The following is a 17290-nucleotide window of genomic DNA, read 5'->3' on the forward strand; positions in this document are numbered from 1 at the left end:
TCTCACTGCAATCTCAGCGCCCACAGACTTTCGTGTTTGGCATGCTTTATTTTTTTTTGTTGACTTTTTTTGTTGTCTTATCTCTGCCTTTCATAATTTTATACAGTTCTATAAGATAACATATAACATAACAATTACAGCACGGAAACAGGCCATTAGGCCCTTCTAGTCCGCACCAAACCAAACACCCCTTTCTAGTCCCACCTCCCTGCACAATGCCAATAACCCTCCATCTTCTTCTCATCCATATACCTGTCCAACCTTTTCTTAAATAATACAATTGACTCCGCCGCCACTATTTCTCCCGGAAGATCATTCCACACGGCTACCACTCTCTGAGTCAAGAAGTTCCCCCTCATGTTACCTCTAAACCTCTGCCCCTTAATTCTTAACTCATGTCCTCTTGTTTTAATCTTTCCTCCTCTTAACGGAAATAGTCTATCCACATCCACTCTGTCTATCCCTTTCATAATGTTAAATACTTCTATCAAATCCCCTCTCAACCTTCTATGCTCCAAAGAATAAAGACCTAATCTGTCCAATCTCTCCCTATACTCTAGATGCTTAAACCCAGGTAACATTCTGGTAAACCTTCTCTGCACTCTCTCCACTCTGTTTATATCCTTCCTATTATTAGGCGACCAGAACTGCACACAGAACTCCAAATTAGGCCGCACCAACGTCTTATACAATCTCAACATCACCTCCCAACTCCTATATTCCATGCAATGATTGATAAAGGCCAGCATACTAAAAGCCTTCTTCACCACCCTATTCACGTGAGTTTCTACCTTCAGGGAACGATGTACCATTACTCCTAAATCTTTCTGCTCTTCTGTATTCATCCCTTCTCATTCTTCTAAATTCCAGCGAGTATTCTTCTAAATTCCAGCGAGGCTAACCCCTCATCTCTGGAATCCACCTGGTGAACCTCAACACGTTAAATGGATTTAATCCTAATTATTCAAATAAGTGTTTTCGATGTGCGAAAGAAATAATAGGGACTTTTTTGCATTCAATGTGGTCTTGTGAAAAAGGGGAAAGGTTTTGGAATGGACTGGATTTATTATTAGGGCAAATTATGAAAATAAAGGTACCAAAGGATCCAATCATTCTTTTACTTGGAGATATTTCATGAAAAGGATAAATTGGACAAATACCAAGAAATTTTTTAAAGTATCGTAATTGCAACTTCAAAGAAATGTATAGCAATGTCATGGAAAGATGAGAGAGAAGAGTTATTAAGTGGATGGTATAATGAGATGTGAAATTGTATTCCTTTGGAAAAAATTACGTATAGTTTAAGGAATCGAGTTGAAAATTTTTATAGTATTTGGAAACCATAGATGGATTTTATGATAATTTTCCATCCACCTCTTCTATCTTATCCATTCCTCTTAATTAGTAATTTTTAATAACAATTAATGATTGTCTCTGGTAATATTATTGTATATTAAGCAGTAGGTGCTTCTTTCTTTTCATCCTTTTGGGTGGGAGGGGGGAATGGGGAGAAATATATAGAAGTACTTTTTTTTGTATAATTGACTATGGATATTTGATTAATGATTTATTCATTTTTTTTCCCCGTAATGATTTAAAAAATCCTGGTGAACCTCCTTTGGTCCGCCTCCAAAGCCAGGACATCCTTCCTCCTGTAAGGAGACCAGAACTGCACGCAGAACTCCAGATGCATAACAGCCCTGAAATTGCTTTCCATTGAAATAATAATTCTGATGTTTTTTTTTCCTTCCAAAGTGGAAGCCTCTCATTTACCAGCATCGTCCTCCATCTGCCAGATCCCTGTTGAGTGAGGACCTATCTATATCTCTCTGCAGACTCTCCACACAATTTGCTTTTCCACTCAATTTAAGTGATGCTCTGGACCACTCTTGCAGCTCGTGAATCGTGCAAATCATGAAGAGCTGCGGGCCCAGAACCAAAATCCTCTGACCAATAGAAAGCAGAGAGTTTATCTGGTACAGGACTACAGTCTGCCTTCCTGCCACAGTATCCTGCAGGGGCTAACACATACTGCTTCCTTCCATCCTAATGTCATATTGAGATCCCGTACAATATTAATACAACAATAATCACGTCCCTCAGGAAATAGAAACTCACAGCAAAAACAATTAGGAGAAAAAATGCTTAAAAAAATCATGTGAACCCCTTCAGAATTTCAATATCAAGGAAAGAGCCAAGAGCTTATTAAAATCCAATGTACAACAGATAATTAAGCAACCTTCAATCTCTTATAGCCATAATATGATGCATTATTTAATAAGTTATATAATTTGCCAAGAGTCTGGGCCTTGCAAAGCATTCCAGCCACTCATGGAAGGCAAAAAAGAAAGAAAGAGATGAAGGGAAAGTCAACAAAAAAAAAGTGTGCCAAACCCGAAAGTCTGTGGGCGCTGAGATTGCAGTGAGAACACAGAAATGCCGGAGGAACTCAGCAGGTTCTCGCAGCGTCCGGAAGAGGTAAAGATGCATCACCGACGTTTCAGGCCTGAGCCGTTCTTCACGCAGTGACTCAGGCCTGAGATGTCGGTGATGTATCTTTACCTCTACTGGATGTTGCGAGAACCTGCTGAGTTTCTCCGGCATTTCTGTGTTTTAATTTAAAAGAAAAGAAACCTTTGCTTTTCCACAAACTTCTCCGAGGCAAGGATGAAGAGTTGGGGCAGGTACGAGGTGCCAAATATTCCTGAACTACTTATTTGATTTCAGCAAGACAAATCAAAAATATACGGTGGTGCTGCCGGAGATGCTGTAGCAGCAGCGCTGCCGCTGGTGTGGACCCAGGTGAGCGGAGAGCAGAGACACAATGCTGTTCCACACAGTCCTACCGCTGGGCAGCAGACCACGAGGGGCTGCAGACTCTGGGGGGTTGGGGGAGAGCAGCGGACTGGCGGAGGGCATCAGAACACTTCCCATGGAGAAACAGAAGCATGGGAGATGACCCTACAGGATGGTGACTGCAGCAGCAGACCAGCGGGTGATTCGGTGGCCGAAGGACCCACACAGGCTCCAGGCTGCTGCCGACTTGCCGTGGAAGGACTCACACCAGCTACGGGCTGCTGGTGGAGACTGGCTCGTGGGAACCAGGTATTGGAACCGGGATTGGAGAGGGTGCTGAGGGTAAGACTGACTGTTGATGGGCCTCGGGCGCTGAAGACTTCCTGATCGAATCGGAGGCTTGGGCCTGGAGCTGCGATTGTCCATGGTCTGAAAAGAAGCCCGTGCAGCTGCAGAGGCTTCAGGAGGCCTGGAGGCAAATTCACGGACACTCAGTGTCTCTGAACAGATTCTCTTTTGCTTCTCTTTCTCATTGTTAGGGGGAACTTGGCAATGTTAATGGAAACTCTTTGTTTGCCTTAAGGCAGACAAAAATGGAAGTAAATCATGTATATTACATTTTTAACCTATCATTTATATGACGATAAAAGGAACCTTTGAATGAATAAATGGTCAATACAACTACAGGGGAAAATGTGGCAGTGGGCCCTACCTGTCTCTTGGCTACAGCTAAAGGCTTCGCTCTCTATGACATCCTGCACTCCGCCAGATCCACGTCTTCAACTGCATGAGATAGAAGCTCCGCTGGAAGGATGCTAACCTCACAAGGGAGCTGCCAGTGACTTATAAATTTAAATTTAAAATAAAAAAAATTACATGTAAATATAATTTTTAAATTAAATTAAATTTAGACATACTCCAGGGCAACAGGCCCTTTCAGCCCACAAGCCCATGCCGCCCAATTACCCTCAATTATCGTACAACCCCAGGTTGAACGGTGGGAGGAAACTGGAGCACCTGGAGGAATCCCATGCAGACATGGGGAAGATGTACAAGCTACTCACAGATAGCGCAGGATTCGAACCCTTGTACCAATCGTTGGCGCTGTGGCTTTGTTGTGCTTACCACTGCATGAAGCTGTTTGCTTGAAATCGCAAGTCTGACTTCACAGGTGATGTTCATACTAAGGCAAGATATTCAGTGGAACAAGGCGGTGATCCATTCAAATAAGATCAGGAGAACCAACTTCAGGTCTTCGAAAATCACTTTACTCCACATACAGCCATTCATCAAATCAGAATTGGAATTTATTGTCATGAACAAGTCATGAACTTCATTGTTTTGTGTAGCATCACAGAGCAGGCATTCACATTCCATATGACAACATTACTAAAAAAAAAAATTAATAATAATGCACCAAAAGTAAGGCAATGTCTTTAGCTCATTGATTATTCAGGATTCTGAGGCAATGGGATAGAAGCTGTCCTCATGCCGTTGAGTGATCGTCCTTAGACTCCTGTACCTCTTTCTCGATGGTAGCAGAGAGAAGAGGGCATGGCCTGGGTGGAAGGGGTCTTTGAGGATAGTGGCTGCTTTTTTAAGATGCCGCCTCATGTAGATGTCCTCGATGGAGTGAAGTCTGGTGCCTGTGATGTCGTAGGCTGAGTTAACAACCCTCCAGAATTTATTCTTGTCCTGAGAGATGGGGCCTCCATACCAGTCAATGATTCAACAATCTAGAATGCTCTCCAAGGCACATCTGTAGAAGTTTTCGAGAGTCTTCGGTGATATACCAAATCTCCTCAGACATTTCAACAAATATAGCCACTGGTGAACTTTCTTCGTGATTGCATCAACATGGAGGCTCCAGGACAGATCCTTGGAGATGTTGACATGCAGGAATTTGAAGTTTTTGACCCTCTCCAGTGCTGAGCCCTTGATGAGGACTGGGTCGTGTTCCCCTGACTCCATCCCTCATGAATGTACACCATTTCTTAATGCACCACTGTTCCTTAGTATATTACCATTTACTGTTGGATTGCCTTTCACTCATTCACTATAATTTACGAGTGGATCACCCTTTAGAAATGGATAATGGTTCACTAATGCATCACCATTCAGTAATGCAATACACAAACATGCTGGAAGAACTCAGCAGGTCATACAGCACCCATACCAACATTTTGGGCTTGGGCCCTTGTTAACCCTTTACATTTTACTTCCAGCATGACCTTCTGAGTTTCTCCAGCACATTTGTGTATTGTACTCAACGCCATGATCTACAGACTTTCTTGTTTACATCACAACTTGCAAATGGATCATCACTGGTCAATGGATTGCCATTCACTAATGCATTTCCAAACATGATCATCAACAACTCTTGCTTCTATCATCAAGGACCTTTACCACCCAGGCCATGCCCTCTTCTCACTGTTACCATCAGGAAGGAGGTGCAGGAGCCTCAAGATGATACAAAAGCAGCTTCTTCCCTTGCGTCATCAGATTTCTCAATAGACAATGAACGACAGACACTACCTCAGTTTTTTCCCTTCTTTTCCACTGATTTATTTGGTTTTTTTAATGTAATCAACAGCAATTTTGCACTAGAAATGCTGTCACAAAACAACAAATTTCATGAGACATGTTCATGTCAATAAATTCTGATTCTAATTCTAATAGAGAGGACGATGAAAAGAGGCTTCAATGGATAAAGGCAAGTTGCATGCACAAGTAAGGAGATGGCAGGCTTAATATATCGTTAAAAAAAAGTGAATGTACCCAATTTGGTACACCAAACATAAAAGCAGAATTTTTGACTGTGAGAGATTTGGTAATAATGATGGTCAAAAGGACCTTAGCATCTTTGTATAACCATTTATTAATATAGCATCAAACAAAAATATTTCACCATTTAAAACTGTGCCAACATTCACAAATATACCACTATTCACAAACATAACCCAATCACAAATATAACCCCATTCATAAATATATCACCATTCACAAACATACCCCAATCACAACTATACAACCATTCATAAATATACCCCCATTCACAAATATACCACCATTCACAAACATACCCCATTCATAAATATACCCCCATTCATAAACATACCCCAATTACAAATATACCACCATTCATAAATATATCACCATTCACAAACATACCCCATTCACAAATATACCCCCTTTCATAAATATACCCCCATTCATAAACATACCCCAATTATAAATATACCCCCATTCATAAACATACCCCAATTACAAATATACCCCCATTCATAAACATACCCCAATCACAAATATACCCTCATTCACAAATACCCCAATCACAAATATTCCCCATTCACAAATATACCCCCATTCACAAACATACCCCATTCATTAATATTCCCCCAATCACAAATATACCCTCATTCACAAATACCCCAATCACAAATATTCCCCATTCACAAATATACCCCCATTCACAAACATACCCCATTCATTAATATTCCCCCATTCACAAATATACCCCATTCACAAATATACTCCCATTCACAAATATACCCCCATTCACAAATACATGCCCATTCACAAATATACCCCCATTCACAAATATACTCCCATTCACAAACATACCCCATTCATTAATATTCCCCCATTCACAAATATACCCCATTCACAAATATACTCCCATTCACAAACATACCCCATTCATAAATATTCCCCCATTCACAAATATACCCCATTCACAAACACACTACCTTTCTACTCATAAATCACACTTGCTAATGTTGAATTATTTACAAACAGCCCATCACTCACGATGATTCTTTCACTCTAATTCATAAATTCACATCCCCCCCCCCAGTACTATTATTTTTGGCATGTTTTACCCTAAATATTTCATCATGAACTAATACAACACACAAAAAAAGTGCTGGTCGAACTCGGCAGGTCACACAGCATCCGTGGAAAACAATAAGCTGTCAACACTGGGCCTAATGAAGGGCTCAGTCCCAAAGTATTGACTGTCTATTGCTTTTCATGGACGCTACAGGACCAGCTGAGTTCCTTCAAGTTACCCAGTATCTTCAGACTTTTTGTTTTAACCCTTGTCACTCATTTACATTCTCTTCAATCAAATGCAGGACAATATTTAAATTTAATTTTAGACATACAGCATGGTAACAGGCCCTTTCAGCCCATGAGCCCGTACTGCCTAATTACACCCAATCGACCTACAGTTCCCGGTAGTTTTTGAACTGCGGGAGGAAAATGAAGCCCCCGGGGAAATGTCACGCAGACACGGGGAGAACATACAAATTCCTTACTGGCACCATGGGATTCGAATCCCAGTCCAATCACGCCAACCGTGCCATCCCAATAGTTCCACCACACCAACACAGCTAATTTCTCCCTTCATCTCAAAAGCTTCCTCAGCGACTGAATGCCACCAAGAAACTGAAATGCTCTGTGAACTGGTTACGAGAGAAAGATCTGACCTTGGGTAATCGTTCAGGGTCTCCTGGGTGCCGTGGGATCACTTTTTGTAGCCTCTGGAATCCGTAGTCAATGGTTGGTTCATTCAATGCTGCAGGATGGGAGGGGAACAAGAAATGACTAAAGAGGAACAACGTAGATATAAAAGATACCGTCAACTTTTCACCCTTGCTGGAGAAACTCAACAAGGCCACACAGTGTACTTTACACAGCAAAGCCTAGGACCTTCATCAAGCCCGAAACATTGGTTATCTTTACCTTTGCCATATAAAGTTCGCTGTGTGACCCTGCTGAGTTTCTCTGGCATCGTGTTTTACTGCAATCACTGAGTCTGCAGACTTTTGTGTTTCACTCAACTTGCTTTCGCTCAACATCTATGAAAAGCAGTGGATCCAGGGAATGTAAACTCTGGGCAATGAGACCCACGAGTGGTGTCTGCACAGTCCAAGGCGCGGGGCACCTTTCAAGCGACCAAGCGAGATGAGATGCCAAGAGCTTATTATCATACACATCAGTACAATATACAGATACACTGAAGTTCTTACTTGCCACAGCTAAACTTAAGGTAGGCCAATTACCATCGTGTGAATTAAATCACTACAATATTTGCCAAGACTGAAAAATAACATAATGAATGAGGAAAGATCAATACATTTTTACTCTTTCTTTTTCAGTGACATTTCAACAGTGAAGACAAATTGTTTGGTGGTCCCTGGGTAGTTTATGGTTAAGTTTAGAGTAATATGGGGAGATTCAAGATCCTCAAGATGGGTGCCACGGTTGGCGAAGCGGTTAGCTCAATGCCTTTACAGGGCCAGCGATCGGGACTGGGGTTCGAATCACGCACCGCCTGTAAGGAGTTTGTCCCCGTGTCGGCGTGGGTTTTCCCCGGGGCTCTGGTTTCCTCCCACCCTTCAAAACATACCAATTGGGTGCAAATTGGGTAGCACAGACTAGCGGGCCGAAGTGGCCTGCTACTGTATTGTATGTCTAAATTTAATATGAATTAAAATTAAATCCCGATAGCTGCTGGGGAAAAAACAATTGTTCTTGGTCCTAAAGGTGCTGGGCTTCAGGATTCTGTACCTTCTGTCTGAAGGTAGCAGTGAGAAAAGGTTGTGGCCAGGATGATGGTGGGGGTGGGGGGGAGGTCTTTTATGATGTTCTTCTTGAGGCAGCATCTCACATAGATGTCTTCAATGGATGGGAGGTCAGAGCCTGTGATGGGCCTGATCATGTTTGCCACTTTCTGCAGTCTTCAGAAATTCTTGGCACTCGAGCTACTAAATCAGGCTGTGATGTAATGAGTTGGTACATTCACCTCTTCCCTTCCCACCTCTGAAGAAGGCAAACCAGGTGAAGACGCAATACATTGGCACTTCTTCCTGTCCAGCGAACTACCGAAGAATGCTTACACCATTGTATTGCGTGAGCTGCGGGCTGCTGGAGACTGGCTCCTGCGATTCAGGTATCAGAGCCGGGATTCGAGAGGGTGCTGAGGGCAAGAAAGGCTCCTGAAGGGTTTCGAGCGCTGAAGACTTCCTGATCCTGTCGGAGGGTTGGATCTGGAGCCTGTGTTGTCAATATGTCTGTATGGCTGGAGGCAAATCCACAGACACCCATGAAGGGACTCTCCTTTGCTTCTCTTTCTCTCTTACTGAAAGGGGCGCCAGGCAACATGAATGGCAACTCTTTGTCTGCCTTTGGAGACAATTTTGAGTAACATTACAATAAGGGAATCATATAAAGCTTTTTATGGATGTCCTTCAACAAGTGTCACAGGAACAAGCTTTACCAGAGTTGTGTTCAAGCGCAATAATAAAGGTAATATTAAAAAAAGACACAGAGATCCTTTGAATGTAGCTTCATATCGGCCAATTTCTTTATTGAATGTAGACTATAAAATAATAGCAAAATTATTGGCAATAGATTTGCTAAGTATTTTCCTCTATTAGTACATTTGGATCAAGCGGGTTTTATTAAAAATAGGTATGCTTCTGACAATATTCTTAGAGTGATTTCGTTGATCAATGCATCTCGTCAGCAACCCAACCTACCAATGATAGTCGCCCTTGATGCAGAAAAAGCAATTGATAGGGTGGAGTGGAATTTTTTATTTAAAGTATTGGAGAAGTTTAAGTTTGGACCTTTCTTTATTGGTTGGGTAAAGGCATTATATAGTAATCCAGTTGCTTGGGTGGTGACAAATGGTTAAACCTCCTCATTACTTAAATTAACACGTTCAACTCATCAAGACTGTTTTTTGTCGCCAGCTCATTTTGCGTTGCTCATCGAACCTTTAGCTCAAGCAATAAGGCAGAATGAGAATATTAGAGGATTAAGGATATTAGATGTTGAATATAATATCAATTTGTTTGCAGATGATGTTTTGATATATATAACACATCTGGAACAATCTTTAATTCATTTGCAAAAATGTTTAGAACAATATGGTGCACTGTCTGAATATAAGGTGAATTGGGATAAAAGTGAAATATTACCAATTTCAGATGGAAATTACAATCAGTTTAGGCAAATTACTAGATTGCATTGGACTGACAAAATTAAGTATTTGGGTATAATGATTGATGTAAAAATTCAATCATTGTATAAATTAAATTATGTACAGTTAATGAGAAAGATTAAGGCTGACTTGATCAAATGGAAAGATCTTCCTTTGTCATTAATATGTCGAGTAAATTGTATTAAGATGAATGTTTTTCCGCGTACCAAATATGTTTTTCAGTCGATTCCTTGTTTACTTTCAAAATCTTTTTTTTCAGGATTTAAATAAACCAGAAGACAATTTCTATGGAAAGGAAAATTAGCTAGAATAGCGTTGCATAACTTGACTTGGAAATATGCTTTGGGAGGTTTACAATGACCTCATTTTCAAAATTATTATGAAGTTGCACAATTAAAATTTATTAATCGTATGCTGGATGTTTTGCATCCTCCTAGTTGGGCTAGGGTTGAATTGGCCAATATTTCAGAGCCTTGGTCACATCATTTTATATTTAAGTGGAATCCTATTTTATGACAGACATATGATGTACCGATTTTAAAACATTTGTTAGAGATTTGGTAGAAAAGGAACCTTATAGGTACAAAAGGCAAAATATCAATTCAAACTCCTTTATATCAAAATAAATTGATTCCTTTTACATTGGATCATATATTTTTAAAGGAATGGCATATTAAAGGTATAAAGGTGTTGGAGGATTATTTTTAAGAAGGTAAATTTCTTTCTTTTAATCAAATTAGGGTAAAATTTGGAATTTCAGTGAACTCTTTATTTGTGTATTATCAAGTTAGAGCATTAGTGAAAGATAATTTTGGAAGAGAAAAATGAAAATTCCGAAGCTAACAAAATTTGAATTTTTGATTTCTCTTTCATCAAATAAGGGTTTTCTTTCAGATATGTACACATTGTTGCAAGACACTCTGGATAAAGTAAATTTGGATAAAACTAGGTTTAAACGGTAAGGAAATTTAATTGGTGACATTGAACAGGGTGATTGGGAGATTATGTGCCATGATGAACTGACTAAATTGCTTAATGTAAGATATAGTATGGCTAATTATAATTTTTTACATCAGTTGTATCTGACCCCTGAGAAATTGAAGAAATATGGATTTAGTAATTCGGAGTTGTGTTTTAGATGTGAATGTTGTATAGGAACATTTTTAAATTCAGTTTGGCTTTGTGATAGGGTTCAACCATTTTGGCAAAAAATTAGATAATTTCTTCAAAAACTGTTTAAGATTAATTTTTTTATTAGATGCAACATTTTTTTGTTGGGTTATATTGTTCTATTTAATGATTGGGGGGTTGGATAAGTTTCAGATCGCCTTTCTTCGCCTAGCATTGGACGTAGCTCGTAAATGTGTGGCGATTTCTTGCAAGGATGACGTAGAAGTGAATATAGGTCATTGGCATAATGAGTTGGGATCTTGTATTTATATGGAAAAAAAAACATATAACTTACATGATAATTATAATACTTTTTTCAGACGTGGTCGACTTATTTGAAATGTATGGGTTTAGTAATATCTTAAATGTTTTTTTTTAATGCTCCCCTTGAGGGGTTTGTTGAAGGTGGAGGGTTGGGGTTATTTGTAGTTCTTTTTTGATACTTATTCTATGTACTTTCTGATAAGTATTTTGAAAAATTTTAAGTAAAATTTGAAAAAAAAACCAATAAGGGAATCAAGTCCAAAGGCATTTTGAATTGATGAGCCAATGGCCAGGTCAGCCATGATCTCACCCAACGACAGAGGAGGCTCGAGAGCCCGAAGAGCCAACTCCTGCTCCTGTTTCTTAGGTTCTCATCTTCTCCGATGTGACAGTGAAACTGAGAGGAGGATGAGGCTGTGAATCGTTGAAACTCCTTGACACAAAGGCTGTGGAATTTTCACCCACACAGTGATACCCAGAAGAAAATGTTTCTCTCTACCTCGAAGCTGGTGACAATGATCAACAGAGGATTTTTTAATCAGGTGGGACTTTTGGAAAAGGCCCACTCAATGGTCCAGAGAAACGTCTGATCAGCCAAGACCTCACTGAATGATTGATGGGATGAGGGGTCTACTCCTGTTCATGTTATACCATAATGGGGATGGTGCTGACGGTATATAGAAGCAAGTTGTGGTTGGTGATTAGAATTTCCTATGGCTATTTGCTAATTAGATGGGGATGTTGATAGATCGGAGAGGGCGAGACTGGGGTTTGATATTGTAAACAGCTCAATGATATCTTACGGTTAGATGAGATGTGGGGATCTTTATGTAAGGTTTTATACATGGGGCTGTGTATGTGGGATTATGTGTGAGGGATTGTGTGTGTGGGGAGGAGTACATGGGGTTGGGTACTTAGGCATTGTTTATGTGGGGTTGTGCATGTGGAGTTGTGCAGATGGGATTGTGTACATGTGGTTGCGTACATTGGGTGGTGCACATGGGCTAGTGTACATGGGATTGTGGACATGGTGTGCTGTGTGTTTTTATATATGGGGTGCTGTGTGTGGACTGGTGTACGTGGGGACATCTACCTAGGGTTCTGGACGTGGGATTATATATGTGGGGTGTTGTACGTGGGGTTGTGTATATGGGATTATGTATGTGGTGTTGTGAATGTGGGGTTGTGTACATGGGATTACATATGTGGAGCTGTGTACATGGAATTGTGTAAGTGGGATGGTGTATGTGTGTTTATGTATATGGGGTGATATTTGTGGGGTGTGTACATGGGGTTTTGTACTTAGGCATTGTTTATGTGGGGTTGTGTATGTGGAGTTGTGCAGATGGGATTGTGTACTTGTGGTTGCGTACATGTATGTGGGGTTGTGTATGTGGGGTTGTGTGCATGGAGTTGTGTAGGTGGGGTTATGTAGGTAGGGTTGTGTACATGTGGTTGCCTACATGTATGTGGGGTTGTGTACATGGAGTTGTGTAGGTGGGGTTGTGTACATGGAGTTGTGTAGGTGGAGTTATGTAGGTGGGGTTGTGTACCTGGGGTTCTGTGCAAGGAAAAACAAGAAACCGAGTGGGATTACCAGGTCTCAAAAATGTAGCCTCCTCTCCCAAGAGGTGATAAACCTGGGTCACAGTTTGAACCCTCTCTCTCTTGGAAAAGGAGCCAAGGAACCGTTCCACTCCTGTCACACTCCCTTCTCCCTGACTTCTGTCAAGCTGAAAATTCCTGAATTTAAGGAGTGAAAAGGACAGAGGCTAAATTGGGGAAAAAAGAGGGAAAGAAAGAAAAGGGAGAGAGGGAGAGTGGAAGAAGGAAAAAGAGAAAGAAAGGGAGAGAGAGAAGAAAAGAGCAGGGGGCAGGTAGAGAAAGGGGAAAAAAGAGAGAGAAAGAGGGGAGGGTGGAGAGAAAAAGGACAAGGAAAAGAGGGGAGAGGGAATAGGAACTGGCGGAGAAATAATGTGGGATGAAAATTAGTTTAATTGTGAGGAAATCCACAGTGTGGAAAAATTCCTCTGATTGCAATTTTAATTAAGTCATTAACCCGTTAGATTGACACTGATTTAATGCCTTTGATAATGGTGATTAGAAAGACTTTGCAAACTCATTAAGAGGGCGCGGAGCAATTTTTAAAGACCAAGTACTGCATAGAAAGCAACAAAGTACATGATTCAGCAAAGACGGATTTGAGGCTGAATTGTCCATTCACAGGCACAACATAGAAACATAGAAGATAGGAGCAGGAGTAGGTCATTCGACCCTTCGAGCCTGCTCCGCCATTCAACGAGATCATGGCTGATCTTAAAGTTCAGTACCCCGTCCCCGCCTTCTCTCCGTAACCTTTAATACCCTTATACTGAAGAAATATATCTAATTCCCTCTTAAATATATTTAATGAACCTGCCTCCACTGCCCTCTGGCAATGAATTCCACAGATTCACCACCCTCTGGGTCTAGAAATTCCTCCTCATCTCGGTCCTAAATGGTTGGCCTATTATCCTCAAACCATGGCCCCGGGTTCTGGATTTTCCCACCATTGGAAACATCCCATCTGCATCCATTCTGTCCAGTCCTGCCAGAATTTTATATGTCTCCATGAGATCCCCTCTCAATCTTCTAAACTCTTAACCTCTGTGAATGTCTGGACCAGAATTAAAAATAAAGAGCTTTACAAAGTAATTGAAATCTGTGCAAAAGTCTGATCTTCATATTTTCTCAGGAAGATAAGAGTAAAGAAATAAATATTTGATGATGTGGCTGCATCATGTTCAGCATGGACCTTTTGGGCCATATGACCTGCCATGCTCTTCCTTCAGTTGTTCTGGGATAAAGACTGTGCCTTTTCAACATATCTACCTGCTTTGCAAGTTGATAAACCTACATACTAATACACTGGGAGTACTTCTCAGCACCCAGTTTACCTACCCGAGCCACACTGGCACCTGGAAGGGAAGCGGAGGACCCGAGGGAAACCCCAGGGGGTCACAGGGATAATGCGCCAACCCCACATAAACAGCGCGAGAGGTCAGGATCGAACCAGGGTCTCTGACCGCTGAGAGGCAGCAGCTCGCCCTGCTGCACCACGCGTGCTAATTCCGAGGTAACCCTAAAACATTGAGACCACATTGAGCCATCTGTGGACAGGAGTGGCAAATCTGGGCCCCAAATGATCTAGCGTGGGAAGGCCTCTTGGTTGGCAAGAGGCACGGACCGTTAGAACATCAGCAAGTGCAGGCGTGATGCACGCAAGAGTCCGACAGATTTGACTGACAGATGGTGGGGAGCTGAGCTGCCTTGGCCTCCCATGGACTGCTCTTCCTTCCTCGACACGGAACACAACAACCCATGACAAAACAGCTTCCATTCTCATACCCGCCACCCTGCCTGCTGCAGCCCTGAGAGAAGCAATTTTCATCTTTATGTAATGCAAATTTGAAATTCGTGAGAGAAAAAAATGCTCCCATAATCAGACCATTAATCACAAAAAGGCTGTCAGATTTGACTGTGGGGACAATTTGTCAAGCAAGTTGCTCACTCCAGTTTATCAAGTACAGATCTTGTACTTGCTAAAATGATTGACACTCCAAATATAAGCAAACTGAATAGCTTGTTTACACTAATATGTATAACTCAGTCTTTCATGAAATAACCATCAGTTGCTCTCTCCCTGCACTGACACACACCTTTACAACGTGCGCGGAACAGCCCGCAAGTTACAAATCCACTTTATTACCAAAATTACAACGTTGGCTTTCTGGCGAAACACTCTTTGCTGAAGATTCACTTCCAAAACTCCGTAATAAATCAAATTGATTTGAGGCAGATTGTCTGCACAAAACAGAGGGAATGAAAGCTCTTGCTTATTACTTAGGCTGCTCTGTTGCAGTCTGCTTGGTTACGTTTTAAGCATCTGATTTATTTATCATTCAGCTATTTAAATATTTACATCAAACCCTTTCTGTCTTTGAGCTTCTAACCTATCTTGGATGAACTTCCATGGCTCTCTGCCTATTTCCTTCTCTTTTCAATCTGTCTCTACATTGGTTCTGGCTGACAGTAATAACCAGGCAGTTTGGTCATGACTTTGGCCTAAAAGGAGCTCCCCAGAAGTTGCTGCATCCCAACCTTTAAGAAAAAAAAACTAGAAAGCCAAAAACCCGCAGATTTTACTTTCTACATACAGCGCGGCAACAGGCACTTCCGTCCCACCAGCCCGTGCCGCCCAATTACACCTACAACCCCCGTGCATTTTTGAAAAGGTGGGAAACCCACGCAGACACGGGGAGAAGGGACAAACTCCTTACAGGATTCGGACCTGGGTCGCTGGCGCTGTAGCAGGGTTGGGCTCCTGCTAGGCTAACCTTGCCGCCCTACGCTAAATGCGATGCAATAAAACTGGACACTCGGCAGGTCAGGCAGCACCTGGGGAGGGAGGAAGGGTGTTCTTGGTTTGGGTTTATGACCTCTGATTGGAACCAGCCGGTTCTGATATGGAACTGGAATTGGAGTCACGCAGCAAGGAAATGTTTCAACTTCCGCAGCAGACTCCGCAACTACTTTCATCATTCAGTCACCCTTGGATGCGTTGTCAAAGGGATCCTCTTCATTTTCTCCACCCCTTCCCCCTTCCACCAACATGTTCAATTTCTTTCTTGTTTCTGCCCGGCACGGTTAGCGGGATGCTGTTATAGCCCCAGTAATATTCGAACCCACCGCTGTCTGTAAGGACTTCTTACGTTCTCCCCGTGTCTGCGTGGGTTTCCTTCGGTCTCTTCCCACCCTTCAAAATGTATCGGGGTTACAGGTTAATTGGGTGGCACGGGGCTCGCAGGCCGAAAGACCTGTTCCTGTGCTTTAAGTCTGGATTAAATTAAATTTAAAAATTATTGGCATGTGCACCGAGATGCAGTGAGAAGCTTTGCTTAGCATGTTCTCCAGGAAAGTCAACCCGCACTTAATAATGAGACAAAAGTGCAGGGTGCTGTGATTCAAAGATAAAGTGCAAGGTAAAGAGAAAAGTACAGGGCAGGGGCATCATCTTTTTACGCTGAGAGGGCCATTTAAGAGTCTGCCATGGCTGTACAGCCATGCACATTTGGGCTCCTGACCTCTCTGGTGAGTCACCAGCGGCGACCAGCTCTACGCAAAACATGCACAGGTATGAGGCCGCGTCGTACAGCCGTGACAAGTCTGATGACAGCTGGAAAGAAACAGTCCTTGTGCCTAAAGGTTTGTTTTATCAAGCTTACATGTTTAATTCCTGCTAACTTTATGCAATTTTATGGAAGCATTCGCTGTGAATTTTCTTCCTCCATAGAGGCTGCCAGACTCCATGTCTCCATCATTTTCTGCTTCTATTTCGGAATGTTCCTGAGTCATTCAGAGACAAACAATTTGATCCAAGGTTTTCAGCCAACAAAACATGTCATTGAAAGACCAAGGAATTTTCAGTTCTGTACGAAGGTACATGAATGCAAGAAACTGGGATTCAGCCGCTTGGCCACTCTAAGCAGGCCCCACCATTCATTGTGTTCATGGGCGGTCTCTGCGGCCCTTAACTCCACTTCTGTGCCAGTTCCACTCAACCCTCAAAGCCTCAAACTTTCTAGTTCAAATTTATTATCGTCGGACCAGATGAAACAGCGTTTCTCCGTCCCACAGCGCGCACACATACACGCACAATACACAGTATCACATACATGCTTAAAGATATAATTGAAAAAATTTAATGGCGAGTTCTCGAAGGATGAGACAGACTGGTGAATGGTGTGTCAGCAGGCCACACCATCAGAGGTTAGAGCAGACCACTGACGATGGCAATCTATTGATATATGCGCGCGCACACCCACACACACCCACACAAACACACACACACACACATACACACACCCACACACACCCACACCCACACACACACACCCACACACCCCCCCACACACACACACACACACAACACCCACACACACACAACACCCACACACACACACACACCCACACACACCCACACCCACACACCCCCACACACACACACAC

General features: G+C 42.0%; 1 protein-coding gene across 1 annotated transcript in view; it reads right to left on the bottom strand.

Moving 5' to 3' along the window:
* The window catches only part of LOC138756972 (transcription factor COE3-like), a 462275-nt gene that overhangs the window by 51137 nt on the left and 393848 nt on the right, over nt 1–17290 (bottom strand). The window contains exon 11 of the mRNA XM_069923497.1: nt 7287–7375. Within this exon, the coding sequence (XP_069779598.1) occupies nt 7287–7375 (89 nt within the window). The remainder of the gene's footprint in view (nt 1–7286; nt 7376–17290) is intronic.

The sequence above is a fragment of the Narcine bancroftii genome, chromosome 3 (assembly GCF_036971445.1).
Source record: "Narcine bancroftii isolate sNarBan1 chromosome 3, sNarBan1.hap1, whole genome shotgun sequence".
Lineage (NCBI taxonomy): Eukaryota > Metazoa > Chordata > Chondrichthyes > Torpediniformes > Narcinidae > Narcine > Narcine bancroftii.